Source organism: Ovis canadensis, chromosome 2 (genome assembly GCF_042477335.2).
Source record: "Ovis canadensis isolate MfBH-ARS-UI-01 breed Bighorn chromosome 2, ARS-UI_OviCan_v2, whole genome shotgun sequence".
Taxonomy (NCBI): domain Eukaryota; kingdom Metazoa; phylum Chordata; class Mammalia; order Artiodactyla; family Bovidae; genus Ovis; species Ovis canadensis.
In genome coordinates this window covers 16,262,729-16,284,691 of record NC_091246.1, presented here as the reverse complement: position 1 = coordinate 16,284,691, position 21,963 = coordinate 16,262,729, and the positions used below count along the sequence as shown (strand labels likewise).

The following is a 21,963-nucleotide window of genomic DNA, read 5'->3' as shown; positions in this document are numbered from 1 at the left end:
GTCAAAATGCAGCCGCACTGGGGACTGGAAGTTACTATGGCCATAGTCCAGGATATTACAGTCAGCATATTGCCCCTAATCCCAAACCAACAAACAAGTTTTTTCAATGCAAGTTCTGTGTACGCTACTTCAGGTCAAAAAACCTCCTCATTGAACACACTAGGAAGGTCCACGGAGCTCAAGCTGAAGGGAGTTCAGCCGGACCCCCTATTCCAGGATCCTTAAATTATAATATCATGATGCATGAGGGATTTGGAAAGGTCTTCTCTTGCCAGTTTTGCACATACAAGTCACCAAGGAGGGCAAGAATAATTAAGCATCAGAAGATGTATCACAAAAACAATTTGAAGGAGACCACTGCTCCACCCCCTGCCCCTGCTCCAATGCCAGACCCGGTGGTCCCACCCATGTCCCTGCAGGACCCCTGCAAGGAACTGCCAGCAGAGGTTGTGGAGCGCAGCATCTTAGAATCAATGGTCAAGCCACTGACCAAGTCTCGAGGCAACTTTTGCTGTGAGTGGTGCAGCTATCAGACTCCCCGCCGAGAACGCTGGTGTGACCACATGATGAAGAAGCACCGCAGCATGGTCAAGATCCTGTCCAGTCTCAGGCAGCAGCAAGAAGGGACAAATGTGCCTGAGGCGCAGAACAAGAATGACCTCAGCCCCACTTCTAACTCCACCTATTTGTCCATGAATGCGGCCAGCCGGGAGTTACCCAACACTAACGTCTCCAACTTCAGGGGCTCCATCGGCAACTCCATCATGAGACCCAATTCTTCTTCCACTTCCAAGTTTTCGCCCATGTCTTACTCTCAGATGAAGCCGAAGTCACCTCACAATTCTGGCCTCGTTAACTTGGCGGAGAGATCCCGTTACGGAATGCCCGAGATGACCAATTCTTCTGCTGACCTGGAAACTAACAGCATGCTGAATGACTCCAGTTCTGATGAAGAGTTAAATGAGATAGACAGTGAAAATGGCTTAAATGCTATGGATCACCAGACAGTAGGCATGTCTGCAGAACAGCTGATGGGCTCAGATGGCAACAAATTATTGGAGACCAAGGGGATCCCATTTAGAAGATTCATGAATAGGTTCCAGTGCCCCTTTTGTCCTTTCCTCACCATGCATCGACGTAGTATTTCCCGTCACATAGAAAACATCCACTTATCTGGAAAGACAGCCGTCTACAAATGTGATGAGTGTCCGTTTACTTGCAAGAGCTCGTTAAAACTTGGGGCTCACAAACAGTGTCACACGGGTACCACATCAGATTGGGATGCTGTGAATTCCCAGAGTGAAAGCATTTCCTCCTCGCTGAATGAAGGTGTCGTGTCTTACGAGAGCTCAAGCATCAATGGCAGAAAGTCGGGGGTCCTGTTGGATCCCTTGCAGCAGCAACAGCCGCCCCCGCCTCCGCCTCCACCGCCACCACCACCTCCGTCACAGCCGCAGCCGCCGCAGCTACAGTCGCCCCATCAGGTGCCACCCCAGCCCCAGCTGCCCCCGCCGCCTCCCCCGCCGCCCGCGCAAGCCCCACCCCTGCACCCCTACAAGTGCACCATGTGTAATTACTCCACCACGACTCTGAAAGGGCTGCGAGTTCATCAGCAGCACAAACACTCTTTCTGCGACAACTTGCCAAAATTTGAGGGGCAGACCTCAAGCCTGCCATTGGACAGCGAGACAGACAGCCACCCCTCTTCCAGCAACACTGTGAAGAAAAGTCAGACCTCAATTCTTGGGTTGTCCTCCAAGAACAATTTTGTCGCCAAGGCCTCTAGGAAGCTCGCTAACGACTTTCCACTCGACTTATCGCCCGTGAAGAAGAGGACCAGAATTGACGAGATAGCAAGCAACCTGCAGAGCAAAATTAACCAAACAAAACAGCAGGAAGATGCGGTGATCAACGTGGAAGATGACGAGGAGGAAGAGGAGGACAATGAAGTGGAGATCGAGGTGGAGCTGGACAGGGAGGAAGACCCACCGGAGCCCGTCCTGGAGGTGCCCACGCCCTTTTCTGCCCAGCAGATCTGGGCGAGAGATGCCCCTGAGCCCCCGAAGGAGCCCAACTTCAGAAGTGTTGCTCATGACTACAATGCCACCAATGGGGCTGAAATAGAGCTCACCCTTTCGGAAGATGAAGAGGATTATTACGGCTCCTCCACCAACATGAAAGATCACCAGGTTTCCAATACGACTCTGCTCAACACCCAGACTCCGATCTACGCAACTGAGCACAATAATGAAAATACCGACTTCAGTGACTCGGGAAGGCTTTATTATTGCAAACACTGTGACTTTAACAACAAATCTGCCCGGAGTGTCAGCACCCACTACCAGCGCATGCACCCATACATTAAGTTCAGCTTCAGGTACATCTTGGACCCCAATGATCACAGTGCAGTGTACCGGTGCCTGGAATGCTACATCGATTACACCAACTTTGAAGACCTGCAGCAGCATTACGGCGAACACCACCCAGAAGCCATGAATGTCCTCAACTTTGACCACTCAGACCTGATCTACCGGTGTCGGTTTTGTTCCTACACAAGCCCGAATGTCCGAAGCCTGATGCCACATTACCAAAGAATGCATCCCACCGTGAAGATTAACAATGCCATGATATTTTCGAGCTACGTGGTGGAGCAGCAGGAGGGGCTAGGCACAGAATCCCAGACGCTGCGGGAGATCCTGAATTCGGCTCCGAAGAACATGGCCACGTCCACTCCCGTGGCCCGTGGTGGCGGTATGCCAGCTCCGTTCCCCAAAAACACTCCTTCCAAGACCTTTCCTCCAGAATGTGAAAATCAGAAGGACCCCTCGGTCAACACCGTTGTCGTGTACGACTGTGACGTTTGCTCCTTCGCGAGCCCCAACATGCACTCTGTGTTGGTTCATTATCAGAAGAAACACCCAGAAGAAAAGGCTTCCTACTTTAGGATCCAGAAAACCATGCGAATGGTGTCTGTGGACAGGGGCTCTGCCCTTTCTCAGTTATCATTTGAGGTGGGTGCTCCAATGTCTCCCAAAATGTCCACCATGGGTTCCCCACCCCCCCCACAACCCCCGCCACCAGACCTCAGTACTGAGCTTTACTACTGCAAACACTGTTCCTACAGCAATCGGTCAGTTGTGGGAGTCCTTGTCCACTACCAGAAAAGACACCCAGAAATAAAGGTTACTGCCAAATATATCAGACAGGCTCCTCCCACAGCTGCAATGATGAGAGGGCCGGAGGGGCCCCATGGCTCCCCCCGGCCACCCGCCCCTATGCAACAGCTCAACCGGAGCAGCTCCGAGAGAGATGGCCCTCCCGTGGAAAATGAGATGTTTTTTTGCCAGCACTGTGATTATGGGAACCGGACGGTCAAAGGTGTCCTCATTCATTATCAGAAGAAGCACCGAGACTTCAAGGCCAACGCGGATGTGATCCGGCAGCACACAGCCACCATCCGAAGCCTCTGCGACCGCAACCAGAAGAAGCCTGCCAGCTGCATGCTTATCTCCCCCTCGGGTGTGGAGCGGGACAAAACAAAACTGCGAGCGCTCAAGTGTAGGCAGTGCTCGTACACCTCCCCTTACTTTTATGCCCTAAGGAAGCATATCAAGAAAGACCACCCTGCCCTGAAGGCCACGGTCACATCCATCATGCGATGGGCATTTCTAGATGGCTTGATAGAAGCTGGCTACCACTGCGAGTGGTGCATCTATTCCCACACAGAGCCAAGTGGCTTGCTCCTGCATTACCAAAGGAGGCACCCCGAGCATTACGTGGATTATACCTACATGGCCACCAAGCTCTGGGCAGGGCCAGACCCGTCCCCTCCCTCTCTTACTATGCCAGCTGAAGCCAAAACATACAGATGCAGAGACTGTGTTTTCGAAGCCCTCTCCATCTGGGACATCACCAATCACTACCAAGCATTCCACCCTTGGGCCATGAACGGGGATGAGTCGGTGCTGCTGGATATCATCAAGGAGAAAGATGCCGTGGAGAATCCCATGTCTTCCTCTGAAGACCTGGTGGGCCCTGTGAGTTGTGAAAACAGTATGCCCGGCCCGCTCCCTGAGCAGGAAGCCGAATGCCCCGAGGATGCCAGGCTTTCCCCTGAGAAGACGATCCAGCTTGCCTCAGCGAACCCCGCCATCTCCTCCACCCCATACCAGTGTACAGTGTGTCAGTCTGAATATAACAACCTGCACGGCCTTCTGACCCACTATGGGAAGAAGCACCCAGGCATGAAGGTGAAGGCTGCCGACTTTGCCCAGGACATCGATATCAACCCCGGCGCTGTCTACAAATGCAGGCACTGCCCTTATATCAACACCCGCATCCACGGGGTCCTGACCCACTACCAGAAGCGACATCCGTCCATCAAGGTGACTGCAGAGGACTTCGTGCACGACGTGGAGCAGTCCACCGACATAGCCCAGAACGACGTAGAGGAGACGAGCAGGATCTTCAAGCAAGGGTACGGCGCCTACCGCTGCAAACTGTGTCCCTACACACACGGCACTTTGGAGAAACTAAAAATCCACTATGAGAAGTACCACAACCAGCCGGAGTTCGATGTCTTTTCCCAGTCGCCCCCGAAGCTGCCCATGTCCCTCGAGCCCGAGATAACCACTGAAGTGAGCCCCTCCCAGGTCTCGGTGATGGAGGACGAGGTGGGAGAGGAGCCCGTGTCCACGTCTCACTTCGCTACCTCGCACCTCGTGTCCCACACTGTGTTCCGCTGCCAGCTCTGCAAGTATTTCTGCTCCACGCGGAAGGGCATCGCCCGGCACTACCGTATCAAGCACAACAACGTGCGCGCCCAGCCCGAGGGCAAGAACAACCTCTTCAAGTGCGCCCTGTGTGCCTACACCAACCCCATCCGCAAAGGGCTGGCTGCCCACTACCAGAAGCGCCACGACATCGACGCCTACTACACCCATTGCCTGGCGGCCTCCAGAACCATCAGCGACAAGCCCAACAAGGTGATCATCCCGTCGCCACCCAAGGATGACTCCCCGCCACTCAGTGAAGAGCTGCGGCGCGCCGTGGAGAAGAAGAAGTGCTCCCTGTGCGCCTTCCAGTCCTTCAGCAAGAAGGGCATCGTGTCCCATTACATGAAGCGCCACCCGGGGGTCTTTCCCAAGAAGCAGCACGCCAGCAAGCTGGGGGGCTACTTCACCGCGGTCTACGCCGACGAGCACGAGAAGCCGATGCTGCTGGAAGATTCGGAGGAGAGAGGTGGCTTCGAGAAAGCCGAGGTGGAGGGAAACGAAGGGCAGGACATCGAGTGGCTCCCGTTCCGCTGCATCAAGTGCTTCAAGCTGTCCTTTAGCACGGCTGAGCTGCTGAGCATGCACTACACGGACCACCACAGCCGGGACCTCAAGAGGGACTTCGTCATCCTGGCCGGCGGCCCCCGGCTGCAGGGCTCCGCCTACCAGTGCAAGCACTGCGAGAGCAAACTGCAGAGCACCGCCGAGCTGACCTCGCACTTGAACATTCACAATGAGGAATTCCAGAAGCGTGCCAAACGTCAGGAGAGGAGGAAACAGCTTTTGAGCAAGCAGAAATATGCAGATGGTGCTTTTGCAGATTTCAAACAAGAGAGGGTAAGGATATGTTTTGATTTCCCTTCCCCCAGGAGGCCTCTCATCACTGGTGCCCACATGCACTTCTTCGCTGCCAGCCAAACCGCTCCAGGCTTCCTAGTGACTTAGCTTGCCAGAGAGCTCAATAAGTCAATTAAACATTTCGAGCTTGATTATCTCCCCCATTCTCTGCTCACCCTTCTCCACAGCCCCGGCCCCCCTCCCTGTGGTCCCTCCCAAGGCTCCCCAGGGGAGGGTTGGGTGGTTTTCCTGTATTATCCGAGGCCTAGTTCACGACAACGGCTCGCTCTCTTAACCAAGGCAGTTGTGGGCCATCTCTCGTGTCCTTAGTGCTTCTCAGCCACACCTTGGTTTGCAATGTCGGCTCCACGAACCAGACATCTCCAGGAGTAGATTTTTGTTTTTCTTTAATTTTTTTTGGTCAAGAAGTTCACTCATGGCATAGCTCATGCAACGTTTCACCTGCGTAGTTGAACAATGGGTTTGAAAGCCAGATAACTGGGTGGCAGTGACGATGAGGCTTCTGCACCGAGAACTTCTCTCCTTACAAGTCATCACCTATTGGGGTTCCGGAGACTTTGCGTAGTCGGCAGCGCGCCTCGCCTCTGATGAATTCATTATGTAAAAATGCTCGCATATATCTCCCTTGGTTTTTAACCTGCTAATCTGCTGTAACGTAAAATCTAGTAAGCTGCAAGAATAAATGCCGGCCATTGAGGGAGGGCTTGGAGTACTGATGGCTACCACTGTATTTTACCAGCCTTTTGGTCACTTAGAAGAGGTGCCAAAGATCAAGGAGAGGAAGGTGGTGGGCTACAAGTGTAAATTCTGTGTGGAAGTGCATCCGACGCTCCGAGCCATCTGCAACCACCTCCGCAAGCATGTCCAGTACGGCAGTGTCCCCGCCGTGTCCGCCGCCGTGAAGGTGAGCACTGGGAAGGTCTGGATGAGAAGTCTTGTGTGTGAGCCATTTGCATTCCTAATCCACGCCGCTGCTCAGAGACACTCAGGAAAGGGAGTCCCAGACGTGGGCATTCCTGAGTTACACTGGGGTCGGTCTGGCTTGTTTTGATTTCTTTACAGGATGGATCTTCCTCATCTGTGGTTGCGTTTCGATCTGGTTCCCTTCCACACGGATAGTTCAGTGGAAACAGAAGATCCGGGCCTCAGGATACAGGAGGCTTTGGGTCACCTTTCTGTGCTGTGTTTGTCTGCGCTTCCAAGTGTTTCGAGCTCTTGAGAGGAGCCCCGTGGGTTCTCTCCCCATCCTCTTCTGCTCCTCCCACTGCCTAACTTCTTGTCTGTCTTTCTCCTATGGTAATGGTACAGAGAGCCCAGGAGAATCTGTCTTTTAACTTCTTATTCTGGGTCCTCGGAGGAGCATTAAGAAACGTTAAACCTAAAACTGAAAGCCTTCAAGTCACAGGTGGCCCTGTGAGCCCTTTGGCCTGATTTGTCCCCTTTCCCTATATGTTGCTGACAAGCGCCTCCCCTCTGCCTCCGACGTGTTATCAGGCCACCTGTTTTGAAAATCACAATCTTAAATACTAGCCACTGTTGTAATAACCAAGCCGCCATCCCTGCTTTCTAGGATATTGTTAGCCACCGATCAGTTTCAAGCAGAAAAGTTAATTCAGGGCTCTGCCCTATCTCTTTGGATACATGAATGTGTTTTTGTCATCGGCCCTTCTCGATCTTGCGTCCTGTTTTGCCATCGTGGCCTGGAGGTAAAGCTTCCGCTTTTCCCATTGAAGACTTGGAGCCTTCCTGCTGGCGACACAGCCGTGAGTGGTGCAGGGACCAGCAGTGGCCAGGCCATCCCGGTGTGTCCCAGGATAGGACACCTCCATCGTGGTGTGTCCCAGCCTTGAGTCCCCGAATCACTCAAGGGAGACAAAGCACCTCTTCCTGGGTAATCAGTAATCCAAGGAACCACCTCAAAACATAAGCAACTTAAACCCAGGCTTCTCCTTAATTTTTGTGTTGACTATATAGCAGCCTTTGGTCAAGGGATGACATCACCGTCTGTGGGCTGGAGATGAGCATGGTGGCAAAGAGCTGGATCTTTCAGTTTCCTTCCTCTCCTGAGGGTGTTCCAAGCCTCCTAAATGCCCAAACCATTCTGTTTTTCCTTCTTCCTGCCTCTCTTCCTTCCTCAGAGCCATAACCCTAACCTGCTTTGTATCAGTTTCAGTAGGATCCCAATTAGAATTTTCTTTGTCAGATGGGAGATAAGGGAGTGAACTGTCTTCACAAGTGGGAGAGCCCCTCCCTCACAGTTCTCAGACAGTAGCAACCTATGTCCAGATGTTGCCCTCATATCACCCCCACCGCATGAGGATGGCATGTGGCTGTGCCCTTCCTCTAGGGGGAGCCAGAGAGGCAGGGGAGGAAGCCTCACCAGGAAATGCCGATGAGTTTGGGAGAATGAAGGGAGAGGAGGAGAGCTGGGGGCAATGATGTTGGATATTTATTTTGTTGGTGGGGCATGTGTGTGTGTGTGGTTCTCTTAGCAGGAGGCTGAAGACCCTTCCCACTTGTTCCTGGATGGACTGGAAGCAGCCACAGATGCCGCTAGCGCCCTGGTGGACCGGGTGGATGGTGAACACTGCTTGCTTGATGGAATGTTGGAGGATGAAACCCGGCCGGGGGGATACCATTGTAGTCAATGTGACAGAGTGCTGATGTCCATGCAGGGGCTGCGTTCTCACGAGAGGAGCCATCTGGCCCTGGCCATGTTCACCCGCGAGGACAAGTACAGCTGCCAGTATTGCTCCTTTGTCTCTGCTTTCAGGCACAAGTAAGTGCTCACCGAGGGTCCGCAAGTGGCAACTGGGGAGGGGCGCGGAAGGCCGGAGGGGTTGGAGGAGTCTCAAGACCCCTTTCGTGGTTCACGCCCACTGTTTAGTTGGCTGTGTTACCTTGAGCCTCAGTGACCTCATCTGTCAAATGGGGCTGAGAACAGGAAACTGTTCACTTGATACCAGACTTGGCAAAATCAAGCATTTTTTGAAAAACTGGAGTGTACTTAATTTACAAGTTTGTGTTAAGTTTCAGGTATATAGCAAAATGATTCAGTTACACACACACATACACACACACACACACCCAAATAGGTACACATATTCTTTTTCAGATTCTTTTCCAGTATAGGTTATTATTAATATAAGATACTGAGTATAGTTCCTTGTGCTATGCAATAGATCCTCGTTTACGTATTTTATATATAATAGTGTGTACTTGTTAATCTCCCTACCCCCCCCAACTATCCCCTTTGGTAACCATAAGTCTGTTTTCTATGTCCATGAATCTGTTTCTGTTCTGTAAAAAAATTCATTTATACCATTTTTTAATATTCCACACATGAGTAATATCACATGATGTTTTTGTCTGGCTTACTTGGCTTCGTATGGCCATCTCTGGTTGCATCCATGCTGCTGCCAGTGTCGCCATTTCATTCTTTTTTATGGCATATGCCACATCTGCTGTATCCATTTATCTGTCAGTGGAAATCTAGGTTGCTTCTGTGTCTTGGCTGTTGTGATCATTGGGGTGCATGTATCATTTCTAATCGGAGTTTTCTAAATTGGGCATTAAAAAAAAAAATGACGGTTTGGGAGGAATTGCTATGATCTGCACCAGGAAAGACCAAAGAGTACATGAATTTACTGGTGCATCTGTCAAACATTCATCCAGGACCTAGTCATCATAAGAGGAAGTAAGTTTCCATTTGGGAAATTAAGTGGCTAGGGAGGTAAAATTAGGACTGGTAACCCATGTGACCAGAGAGTCATTGCTTGGCATTTAAAAACAAAACAAACCTGGAATGGTAAAGAAGTTTATCGATGCTGGAGAGATGCTTGAAATGCAGTGGGGTTGGGAGAGGGAGCTTTCCACTCCTTGGCACAGCTTTGAAATTGCACATTGGGTTTTTGTGTGAGGCCGTTCAGAGTGACAGGAAGAGGGATGGTTCTGAGATGCAACAACCTTTTGTTGCCTTTCTCTCACAACTGTATGAGAGAGAAATATTCAATAACATGTTCTACAGTCTTGGATGAAGGTGGCTGATTGTGAGGCTGACATGCTGTTTATTTTTATCATAATTGAAAATAACTGATGGGCTGTTTGCTTCTTCAAAAAGATAAAGTGCTAGTTAGTGGTTGTTGAAAGGCAAGAAGAGGCGATGCTTCTACGGAGGTTAGGGAGGATTGAAATGGCTTTGATGATTAAACAGGACCTAGTAGTATCTAATCTTTGTCATCAGATTCATGCCCTGGCCTCAAACTAGTGTAGTTCTCACCTGTTGAATAAATCTTTGTTGAACAGTGACTCTCTTTTCTGACACACAGAACCTCAGTAAGTTGTTGTGAATAAATGAATATGCTCTGTTGTAAATGCTTTGGGGGGAATATAAAGATGAATAGGACATGGTCGGTGGTCTAAGGGAACTCAGAGTCTAGTTGGGTTATAAGTAAAGCAAGCATACAAATGACTTGAGGCACATGTCTTTAAAAAATGTATCAATAAAATGTACAAAGTTTCAAGGAAGAGAGATGGTACATCCACTTTTGAAGAATCAGGAAGATTTTATGGAACAGGGAGTTTGGGAGTCAAGTCTTCAAATAGGAAGGTGGGACTTGAAGAGTTTGGAAAGAACATACAGTATGAAAGGAAAGATGAGAGGCCAGGGTCCTGAGGAAGAAGGTGATGTTCAGAGGCACTCAGCTGTTGGACTTTCTTGGGTGGAGGCCACAAGATGCACAGGATCTTAGTTCCCTAACCAGGTATCAAACCCATGCCTCCTGCAGTGGAAGCATGCAGTCCTAACCACTGGACCGCCAGGGAAGTCCTTGGTTGGACTAACTTTTAAGTGATACAGTGGAAGGTAAAGTGTGAATACTTGAGACCATATTTGGGGTCTTTGAATGCAGAGTGCGTGCTTTGTAATTTACATTACTGGTAAAAGGAAGACTGTAATGAGTAGGACATCTTAATCACTGACATTTATCAAGCCTCACTGTGTGCCAGGCATTGTGCTAAGTGCCTTCAAGCATTATCTCATTTTATTGTCAGAACAGCCCTATGAAGTATGGTACCATTATTATCTCCATTTATGGACAAGAGAAGTGAGGCCTTTTAATGTAGAAAAGTTGTGTAACTTGCCCAAGGCCACTCGGCTTATGAGTAATAGCTGGTGTTTGATCCCAGGCGCTTTTGAGTTGGGAAAAAAAAAATGGGGGAGACCAGTTAGGAGGGTCATGATAGATAGCTGAGCCACCGGGTTAGAATGGAACTTTGGAAACAGTTAAGGGAAGGACGATCTTGATGGCTTGGAAAAATTGACTTCTTGGAGGGAAGATGGGACAGAGTACAGTACAAATGACATGAAGGTTTCCAGTCTGGTTGACTGACAGCATGGAAGTGTTCTTTCTAAATACAAGGAAATGAAGAGAATGTGTTTTGGATTTAAAAAAAAAAAAACAAACCGACACTTCTGTTTCGGGTTGGTTGAGTTTAAGATAGCTGAAGGACATTCAGAAGGAGGTGTCCTGAGGCAAGGGAAAAGTGCTGCTTGGGAGCTTGGGAGAACATTATATATTTAAATGCTAGGAAGCACCATTCCCATATGAGTCATTTAGGATGGAATCTAGTTCTCTGGGGCACTGATACAAATTAGAATGTCTTCCCATACCTTGTTTGGTAGATTTATTATTTTTTTAACAGTAGTAATTATTATGAAATACTGGGAGTTCATTATAATAATTTCTGTATAAGTTGCTTCTGAAAGACTGGTATACAGCAAACATTGTTTTATCAGAAGGCAAGACCAGCCTTTGGATCACACAGCTTCCTGTAAACATACCTGCCCTGGGCCTCCATATTTATAAAGGCTTTGGGAACAGACAGCCCATCGCAGATAGTTCAGCTACTTCGAAAGCTCCTTGCCCTGCACAGGTGGTTCATGGTGGAATTAAGATTTAAAAAGAAAGTCAACCCTTTTTACATACCAAATTTCTCTAAATCTCATTTTTTGGGAGGAAGTGGGGAATAAGTTCAAGGCGTCTTTGATAGACACTCCTCACTGACTGCAGAAAACTTAAATTTGTCTGTATTTTACCTTTTGTTTTTGGATGTCCTCTTCTACTTTGCAATGCTTTAGAGAAGGGAAAATAAGTCTACCAAGACCTGTTTCCCCTGCCATGTCTCTCAATCCAAAAATATTTTTGATTTCTTCCTTCCTTTAGCTTCCCCAACTCTTGCCAATCTTTTTTTTCCGGTTAAGTGCCATCCTTGGAAAGTAACAAAATTACTTTGAACAGCTTAGAAATGGGATTTCTGGAAAAGGGCAATGAGAAAATGTTGGATGCTGTTTTTAATCCTGTCATTTCCTTTTTTTTTTTTTTTTCCTTCTACATCAAGTTTGGATCGCCATATGCAAACCCACCACGGACACCATAAACCATTCCGATGCAAACTTTGCTCCTTTAAGTCCTCCTACAACAGCCGGCTGAAGACACACATCCTCAAAGCTCATGCGGGTGAGTTGTTCGTTGTACACTAGTTCTCTGAATTTGAAACCCAGTAGTCTTTAGTGAGGGAAGTTTTAAGTCTCTTGCTCCCGTACACACGAGAATAAGTTTTCTTTGAAATCGTCATGTATTCAGTTTTATCTCAATCTAATAAAAATTAAAGAATGGCCCAAAGGCAAAATAATACCGAGCCCCATGTCACCCATGTCATAGTCGATTGATTCAACTAATAGGTATCCACTAACAGATCTTTGCTACTCACGGGTTCTGTTTTTTTTTTTTTTTAAGAGAAATTTCTAAATTATATAGACTTTCTAATGGAAGTGCAAGAATTGGTACATCTACTAAAAGTAATTTCCAACTAAAATAAAGTTATAATCTTAGACATGTTGAAAGGGGCAGAGAGAAATCAGGATATCTGAGATTTCTCCTGAGATGCCCTTAGATGCATTTCCATGCCCCAGATAAGAAGAGACTTTGGGTCCTGAGTGTCCAGGAGCTGTGCTGATCTCTGTTACTCTGTCTTCTCATCGTGCTGGTTTCATGAACATCCCTTAACTGCTAGGATCTGCTCTAATAAGATGTGATATTCATCATCTGATTTAATCCTCAAAACAGCCCTAAAGGGTGGATGCTGTTGTCACTCTTCACTCTTCAGGAGACGCTACAGAGACTCAAAATTAAGTGTCTTGCTCATGTCCACCCTCGTGACTCAGATGGTAAAGAAGCCACCTGCAGTGCAGGAGCCCCTGGTTTGATCCCTGGGTCAGGAAGATACCCTGGAGAAGGGAATGGCTAGCCACTCCATTATTCTTGCCTGAGGAATTCCATGGCCAGAGGAACCTGGCGGGCTATATGGTCTGTGGGATCACAAAGAGTCGGACACGACTGAGCGACTGCCACTTAACACTTTGTCAGCCACAGAGCCCATTCACTAAGAATTTGACTCCAGGACAAAAACCAAACATCCTTGCACTCACATGGTGCTACCTGTCTGTTTTGCTCTTCTCCACTTGGCATACGATGGAGATGCCCACAGATAGCTAATCAGAACTCAGCCGAGAGAGGAAAGAGGCCTGAGTAGGAAAGGCAGTGGCGAGGGGGCCCGGGGGCATTTCCCATGATTCCTTAGTCCTCTGAGGAGCCCGACTGTACAGTGGCCTGTGGTGCCCTCCCAGAGGTGTTGACAGCCCTTCAGGAACTTGCTTCAAACACAGAGGGAAATTGGGGAATCAAAACACTTTAGAAGAGCTACCAATTCTATCAGAGATTCTTCTAGAGATCAAGACTCCTCCATGAGTTTCTTCAGCTAAGGTATTTAGAATACTAGTTGAATTCTTGGAGAAGGCAATGGCAACCCACTCCAGTACTCTTGCCTGGAAAATCCCATGGACGGAGGAGCCTGGTAGGGTGCAGTCCATGAGGTTGTTGAATTCTAGTTTTATATTTTTTACTTTTTTACTGGCGTATAATTGCTTGACAATGTTGCATTAGTTTCTGCTGTACAATGAAGTGAACCAGCCCTATATAAAGATATATCTCTTCCCTTTTGAACCTCCCTTCCACCCCTCCCCACCATGAATTCTAGCTTTAAATTTTTTAATCAGCGAGTACTTTTCCGTCTCATTTATTAAATTCCGTTGTATGGTTATAAAAACTCGTCTCTTCATCCCTTGTGGAAATAAGACCATCTCTCCGTTATTTCCTGAATGTTGGGTTCTGTTGAACTGTCTTAATGGAGTAAATCTACTGAAGCCTAAAGTTCACAGCAGTTGTGGGGTGGGGTGGGGGGGGTTGGTCAGCAGATCAGCTGTATAGGTTCTTCTCTGTTAGTATTTTTATATCTCCCAGAACATTTTACTAAAGTCCAAGGAGTAAGAGGCTTTGGGGATCAAACCACTCTTTTCTAACTGGTGTATATTGTAAATTATTCAGCTGGGACACTATCCTCAGAAGTTTTTCCGATAGATCTCAGCCTTGTCAAAAACATTTTACCAATGGGAGTTGGGTAAGTGATTTGGCCTGTGGGAAGGACTTGAAAATAAAGTGCCAAAGGCTACACACTGACTCTAGAGCACAGAGCTGAAGCGTATATTCTTGGAGCTGACCAAGCAGACTGGCTTTCTGTGCTCACTTGTTGGCAAGAAGAAAGCGTCCAGAGAGAGTGGTAGCAATGTTATCTGGTTCTCTACACACCTTGGACCACTGGTATCTATGACACGGCTCAAGTCAAATCATTTTCCAAAAAGACTCTTGACTTGTCTGTTCTACTCAGTAGACTATTTTATTTTAAAGGGTAAAAAGTAGTGTGTACTAACTAGATACCTGGATTGGAATTCTCTCTCAAGTTATGCCACTTATGACCACCCACCAAGGTTCATGTAGCCATCTTTGCACTGAAAAATTGAGAAGTAAAATAAGAAGAGCAGTAGTATATAAAATGACATATATACTTATTATTTTAACTGTTTATTAAAATGTTTATTTATTTGGCAGTGCCTGGTCTTACTTGCAGCATGAGGGATCTTTAGTTGCAGCCTGTGGGATCTAGTTCTCTGACCAGGGATCAAACTTGGGCCCTACCAGGGAGATCCCTGTATTTCTTATGTTAGTAAATATCATTGTTCATGCCCAGCATTATCCTGTAGCTCCCAGGTCATCGTTTGAGGAGCGTGGAATTGTTTGCTTCGTCTGACTTCTTTGAGCTTCCCTTCTGCTTTGGGCTATAGCATGTTGCATCATTCAAGGTTTTGTGTGGGTCTCTTCAAGGCTTTCTTGGAAATGCATGCTGTGGGGTCATCAGTTGTAAAAAGGAGGCTAAATGCAGGACTTTGGATGCTGGGCTCGCCTGACATGAAACCACTCAGTAATTTTCCACTTAGTAATTAGGTGGCAGGAAGGTAACCATCACAACAGGGTGAAAGCGAGGATGGAGGTTTACCTGCCCTTCCTTGCCTTGCTACAGTGAGCATTTGTCTGTAGCACATCAGCAGCATCGTCCTCAGTTCTCATTCACTGGTCCTTTCCTCTGGATTTTACATTTTACCTTAAAAATAAATTTTAAAAATACATGTTCATTAGAGAAAATTTGGAAATGAAAGAAGACATGCAGTAGCCATTCACAACCTATTATGTAAAGACACTGTTATTAATATTTGACAATATTTCCTTTCAGCCATTTCCTCTGTAATTATTTCTTATACTTGTGATTATAATTTAATGTATTATGCCTTTCTATTTATTTTTCTGAGTATCAGAATTTTATTTTCCTATGTATGACCAACACTTTAAGAATTAATTTTAATGAATAGTAATTTATCAAGAAGATATACCCACATTTACTTAATCATTTCCCTGGGGTTGGAGACTTAGGTTGTTTCATCCCTTTTTTAAGCATAAATAATGTATATTTCTAAATAGAGATTTCTAAGTATTAAAGGATATTTCCTTAATATAAACTCTCAGAAGTAGAATTATTGAATTTCAAGCCTGAGCTTTCTAAATTTATTGTTGTTAAAAGCAAAATTGCTTTCTGAGTTGATTGTACCAATGTTTTTCTGTCCAGTGACGTATGCATGGCCATTTTACACCCTGCAGTTCATTTAAAAGCTGGCTTAGGGCAAAAGTAAATCATATTCTCATTTAACTTGATCATAGTGATCTGTGCTGTATTTCAGTGGTATTAAAAACAATTAAAAGGGAAGTACTTTTAGAAAACAAACTTATGGTTACCAAGGAAAGAGGGGGGATAAATTGGAGATTGGGATTGACATACACACTACTATATTAGATAACTAATAAGAGCCTCCTACTGTTTAGTGCAGGGAACCCTACTCAGTACCCTATAATGACCTATGTGGGAAAAGAATCTAAGAAAGAGTGGATATATGTATATGTATAACTGATTCACTTCACTGTACAACAGAAACACAACATTGTAAATCAACTATATTCCAATTAAAATTAATTTGAATAAAGCAAAAATACTTATTTCTACTTAGGGAAGTGAAAGTCGCTCAATTGTATCTGACTGTTTGTAACTCCAAGGACTGTACAGTCCATAGAATTCTCCAGGCCAGAATATTGGAGTGGGTCGCCTTTCCCTTCTCCAAGGGATCTTCCCAACCCAGGGATTGAACCCAGATCTCCCTTATTACAGGCAGATTCTTTACCAGTTGAGCCACAAGGGAAGCTGAAGAATACTGAAGTGGGTAGCCTATCCCTTCTCCAGTGGGTCTTCCTGACCCAGGAATTGAACCGGGGTCTCCTGCATGGCAGGCGGATTCTTTACCAACTGAGCTATTTCTATTTAAATTCCCTTTATATTGAAAATATACAATATTTATTTTGTAAAAATATAAAATAAATATAAAAATATATGAGCTGCACACAGATGCACACATATTTATATATTTATATACCTCTGTTGTTTAAGAAATCACTTTGACCCATTTCTGTAGTGTTGATCAGCTAGGGAAATAGTTTTGTTCTCAAGTTTGTGGACTGGTCCAAAGAAAACCCCACACATGGGATGTGTAAAATCCAGGAGGCCTAGAGTCATCGAGGAAGTGAGTTATGAGGATTGCACAATAGTTTGCACTGAGTGACTTGGTGCTGGGAAAGCCACCCATCAATAAGCCACCCTTGGAATAAGAATGAAGTGTGTTACTTTCTGTGGATGATGCAAAGGCTGAAATGAAAACTGAAAGAGTCACTGCTGTTGTACAGACAGAGGGGGAGAGAGGGGAAGACTTTCTGAGGGAGCTAGCTAAACATTTGATTTCAGGCTCTGCTGGAGAATCAATTATAGGCTCCTTGCCATAAACTGAGCATGGGATGAAGAGGGACCAGGTCACTTGATGCCGGAGGGTGGGGGTGAGGGGGTGTTGCCGAGGGGTTGGTCTGAGAGGTTCTCAGACCAGGCAGCTTGAGGCGTGCTCTCTGGAGTGAACTAACCACGTTGTTTCCCCCCGCCTCCCCGCTTCTCCCCTGCTTCTCCCCTGCTTCTCCTCTGCTGCCCCTGCTGTCTTCCTCCAGGTGAGCATGCCTACAAGTGTTCTTGGTGCTCCTTTTCCACCATGACAATCAGCCAGCTGAAGGAACACTCCCTCAAGGTCCACGGAAAAGCCCTGACCCTCCCCAGGCCACGGATTGTCAGTCTCCTCTCCTCGCATGCCCACCACTCTTCCCAAAAAGCCACCCCGGCCGAAGAAGTGGAAGATTCCAATGGTAAAACCGGGCTTCCAAGCGGGCATCGACCATTGGGGTGGGGGTGGACGGGGATTAACAGCCAGGCCTTCTTTTTAGAAGAAAATCGTACACAAACGCGTGATGGTTCAGGTGAAGGAAGAAACGTGCAAAGGTTGGAACAGTATAGACGTTGGAGGTGGAGGGTGAAGTGAACTGGGTGAGCATCTGTTTGCTGCAGACCTGTCTGCACGGCTGTGTGTGCGCAGCTTGTGGAGAGAGCGCGTGTGTGCTGGGTTCAGCGCAGGAAGGTGAGGAATGCTGGGCGTATTTGTTTACTTATTGGTATGTATGCTGTGAAGTGTTTGGGGGTACCAGATGTATACGTTAACACAGTTCAGAGTGGGAATGGAAAGGGTGAATGAAGGGGATGTGTCATTTCGGGGTCACCTTGTGATTTTTTTTTTCCTATGGCTGAAGAATGATGAGGAACCATCAGTTGAAGGGAGGGAGTAACTGCCCACTTTCGGAGCTTTAGGCTACATCCCGGAAGCCCTGGAGGGAGTCTCCTCATTGGCGGTGTAATCAAAGCTATACTCCAGAGAGGAGAGCGAGATGGCTGGTGTGGCAGAGCCGAGCAAAGGATGGTTTGTTTTGATCAGCCCCAAGAAACAGAAGGGTGTTGATTGCTCACCTCAGATGACTGCAGAGTCACATGCTTAGGAGGGGAAGAAGTCTGTAGATTCTTGTGGACGTAGGAGACCTAGGAGCTGCTCTCTTCCGTGATCTTCTGGTGTTGACTGCCTTCTGCAGCATCTGTGGTAACCCAGTTATCTGCCGCCAGCCTGAATACTTCCCAGGTCAGGGAACGGGCTGTTTCCCAAGAAAGGCCTGTCGTTACGTCCTTGGTAGGAGCTTAGAGGACTGGCAAGAAAGTTCATGGGCTCTTCGGAACAAAGGCTTGGCTTTGAGTCTTACTTTGCTCAATGCCAGTTGTGTTTTCCTGGGCAATCTTAGCTTCCTACACTCAAAGGTCAAATTGGATGATGATACCTATCCTTTGATGGCCTTGAGAGATTAATGAAAAAAAGATATACATTTAATAAATGGTCATTTTATTCAGCAGTTTACATCCTTGGGTTGCAGTTTTGGTCTTTGAGACCGAAGCATAATTTGGGGTTATGTTTAATGTAAGGGTTTAAAAAGATAGACTTCTTAGGTTACCTGAAGATCTGACAGCCCCAACATGTCCACGTGGTCTGACTGTCTGATTAGCAAAAGAGTAAGTGATGAACCTTCATTCACAATGTCTGAGCAGAGAAAACTGGGAGGAAAAGGAAAGGTAAGTCCTGGACTAAAAGCTCCCTTTGTTGAGTTGCAGAATTTGGTGGCCTTTCCTTTGCCAATCAGTAAACACCAGGTTAAACATAGTAACTCCTTGCTGGTATTCCTGTCTTGAAGGACTTCGGTTTAACAATGAAGGTTTGTTATGATGGTGGCTCCTAATAAAGTGAGCACACTTACCTCCTCTGCCGATGTGTGGCAGTTTAGCCTGTTTGTTGTTGTTGTTGTTTTCCAGGAAAACTTAGAGTCTCAAAGCTAAGGAGAGTGGGGTTGGGAGATGGGTGCGGGGAACCCATGTGAAACACCACAGAAAGTGTCCCCTTTGCACCTTGAGATTCCGTTCCTTGGAAGATATTGGTATATTGCAACAAAGGGCAAAATAGAATTTTATGTAATTGTAAGGTCTTCACATGATTGTTAATGAGTTGCTTTTATCTGAAATGGAAGCTACGTTTGTGTAGCCATTTGGGTAAAATGGGGCTCCCCTGGTGGCTCAGGTGGTAAAGAATCTGTCTATAATGCAGGAGACCTGGGTTCAATCCCTGGGTTGAGAAGATCCCCTGAAAAAAGGAAAAGCTACCCACTCCAGTATTCTTGCCTGGAGAATTCTGTGGACTGAGGAGCCTGGTGGGCTACAATCCATGGCATCACAAAGAGTCAGACACGACTAAGCAACTAACACTTTCACACTGGGGTGAAATAGATCCATGCAAGCACCATTCCTCACAAAGGCTTTTCCTGGGACATTTGTCTCCGTGTTTACCCTTCTTTCCCCTTTGTCCTCCTCCCTTGGAAGGTGGGTCTTAGTCTCCAGCACATGGACATTCTGCAGACCACTCAGGGCATGGCTCACCTTCCTCTGCCACGTGCTAGCAGTCATGTCTGACTCTTTGTGACCCTATGGACTGTAGCCCACCAGGCTCCTTTGTCCATTGGATTCTTCAGGCAAGAGTGCTGGAGTGGGTTGCCATGCCTCCTCAGGGGGTCTTCCCGACTCAGGGATCAAACCCATGTCTCATTATGTTTTCTGCATGGGCAGGTGGGTTCTTACCACTAGTGCCACCTGGGAAGCCCTGCCATCCTCTACACAGGCTAAAAAAGAGTCAAGCTCAGTCAGCTTCCTGAGCCTGCACTCTCTGCCAGGAGCTATGTGATGCACAGAAGAATCATAAATTAATACAGTGTTATTCTGAATGCCCAGAAGTTCAGAATCAAATGTTTAGAAGATATTATCAGCATGGTATTGAACTAACCGCAGCTCATAGCCTGAAGCCTCACCTTTTTGAGGGGTGATTTCTGATTCTTGGAAGCTAGACAAGGTTAGGACCTTGGGAGAAGGGTGGTTGCAGAAACATGATGAAATGATATTGGCTAACTCTCTGTGTAACACAGGTAGTCTGTTAGCCACAGGGAGATAAGTTGCAGTATTTAAAAGTGTTTTTCTCTTTCTATAGAAGAAAGGATGATGAATGTAAACACTCTGGGTGGCCGCTCTAGTGAGGCTTACACAGAACTCATCGGATCTGTGCTGATTTCAGTGTATGTAAATAATCTGGATCAGTGGGTCAGGAGTGATTGTTTAAGTGGGATGAACCTAAAGGTTTAAGGTGGGGTAAACAGAAAAAAGGTTTCAAATGGGCTCTTCTCATTAATGGATAATATGGAAAGAAAAATTAACAGTTTGTCCATTCAATCAATATTTTCTTGAATCCTTTCTATGTAGGTGTTGTGTGATTCAAAATGCCTAAGAATGACAGAAGAGGTTGAAAATGGGCAGGCTATTTGCTGGGGAACCGACTGGTGGATTCCTAGAAATGGTTACATCTGGGGGATGAAAAAACAGCTGTGGGGCTAGACAGTAGCCTGTAAATCACGCCTTGAATGGTGTTTGAAACACGCATGTGAAATCCAATTGCACATTTTAATAGGGAGAAGCTGTGGGGCCGTTGGCTCTCAGTTAAGGGTTCCCACACTGCCAGGTCGCTCTGAACACAAGAACCAAAAATGTGTTGCAGGCCTGGGGGGAGTAAGAGATCCATAAAACCAGGGAAATCACCCCTGTGTCCTTGGCTTTCTGATCCCCTAGTGAGACATGTGAATAAAATGACTTGACATGCTCGCTGCTCTTTACAGTGGTCAAATGTTTGCAGTCTTGAGAGTGAGCCAGTCTTTTCCGGCAGAAGGAAACTGGCTGAGCAAGAAGGTTCTTCCTAAGCTGCTTTTGCCTCCCAATCCAGAGGGGAGCTCTACAAGGGAGAGAAGGGAGCCCTCCAAGAGAGCGAGGGAAGCCAAGAAGGGGGACGTGAGAAGGTGGGGGGGTGGGGCGGGGGGCTGATCTCATTCCCCCTGCCTGGCCACACACTTGCTCTGGACATAAACAGAACTCTTAGACTCTGGGCTGTCAGTCTTGACATGTCTCACCAGCATGTGGTCTCTCTGTATTCTCCATGATCTGTGGTTGGAAAGAAAAGCAGTGCTGCTTCTGTGTGTAAGATAATGGGAAATGACACGTAATTGCTATTCTAAACAATGCATTAAGTTGAAATCATAAGGTTGTCAACAAGAGGAAGTGTTCTGCTGTGTTTGTGTTTACTGGGTTCCTTCTGCCATATAAAGTAGAGGACTGGGTTGCATCAGGCTTTTTCTTAGACTGCTTTCAGTACAGAAAAACACACATACCCATATACCTATAAAACAAGAGAGAAACTTAGTGTCGTTTCATGAAGAGATTTGTTTAGGTCTGAGTAGTTCCCCAGGGCCTGGGTGGTGGATACATAATGTGAAATTCAGCTCTATCCTTTGTAAGAGGTCAGGCCAATGGTGACATTCCCATCTTTTTCCTACGTTCAGTTTCTTTCTTTGCTCCGTCCAGTTATGCAGCACAGAATGGGCTGCTTTAGGAAGCAGCTACTGCGGTGCGCTTAAAACAAAAACCAGACCCTAAGACCATGTGCAAAATACACAAGGTATATGAGAATTAAGATAGTTTTTAGCCTGTGCCATAATGGCAACCTAGGGAAAACACCCAGAACTTTTGGTCATGAAATCCTTCTCCGTGTAAGACAGATCTCCGTATAGTCCACCCAACAAGAGACGTCTTTGCTAGTATGAATTGGTAGAAAAACATACGTGAATCTTTTTTTTTTTTTTAATAAACGGAAGGGTTTTCTGTTACAACGTTTCAGTTGGCTTTTCGGTTGTAAACTCTAGAATGATATTTGATCAGCAGCATTTTTATCAGGGCATCTCTCCTCAAAAAACCACAGGCACTTCTTATGTCGTATCAAAAT

At 46.7% G+C, this 21,963-nt stretch overlaps 1 protein-coding gene across 4 annotated transcripts in view; it reads left to right on the top strand.

The window, feature by feature from the left end:
* The window catches only part of ZNF462 (zinc finger protein 462), a 152,599-nt gene that overhangs the window by 59,745 nt on the left and 70,891 nt on the right, over positions 1–21,963 (top strand). For 2 of the 4 annotated variants that reach the window (XM_069575511.1, XM_069575512.1), the window contains exons 3-7: positions 1–5,612; positions 6,373–6,537; positions 8,126–8,412; positions 12,033–12,151; positions 17,180–17,371. In XM_069575511.1, the coding sequence (XP_069431612.1) occupies positions 1–5,612; positions 6,373–6,537; positions 8,126–8,412; positions 12,033–12,151; positions 17,180–17,371 (6,375 nt within the window). The remainder of the gene's footprint in view (positions 5,613–6,372; positions 6,538–8,125; positions 8,413–12,032; positions 12,152–17,179; positions 17,372–21,963) is intronic. The other 2 variants (XM_069575514.1, XM_069575513.1) reach the window with 2 other exon arrangements.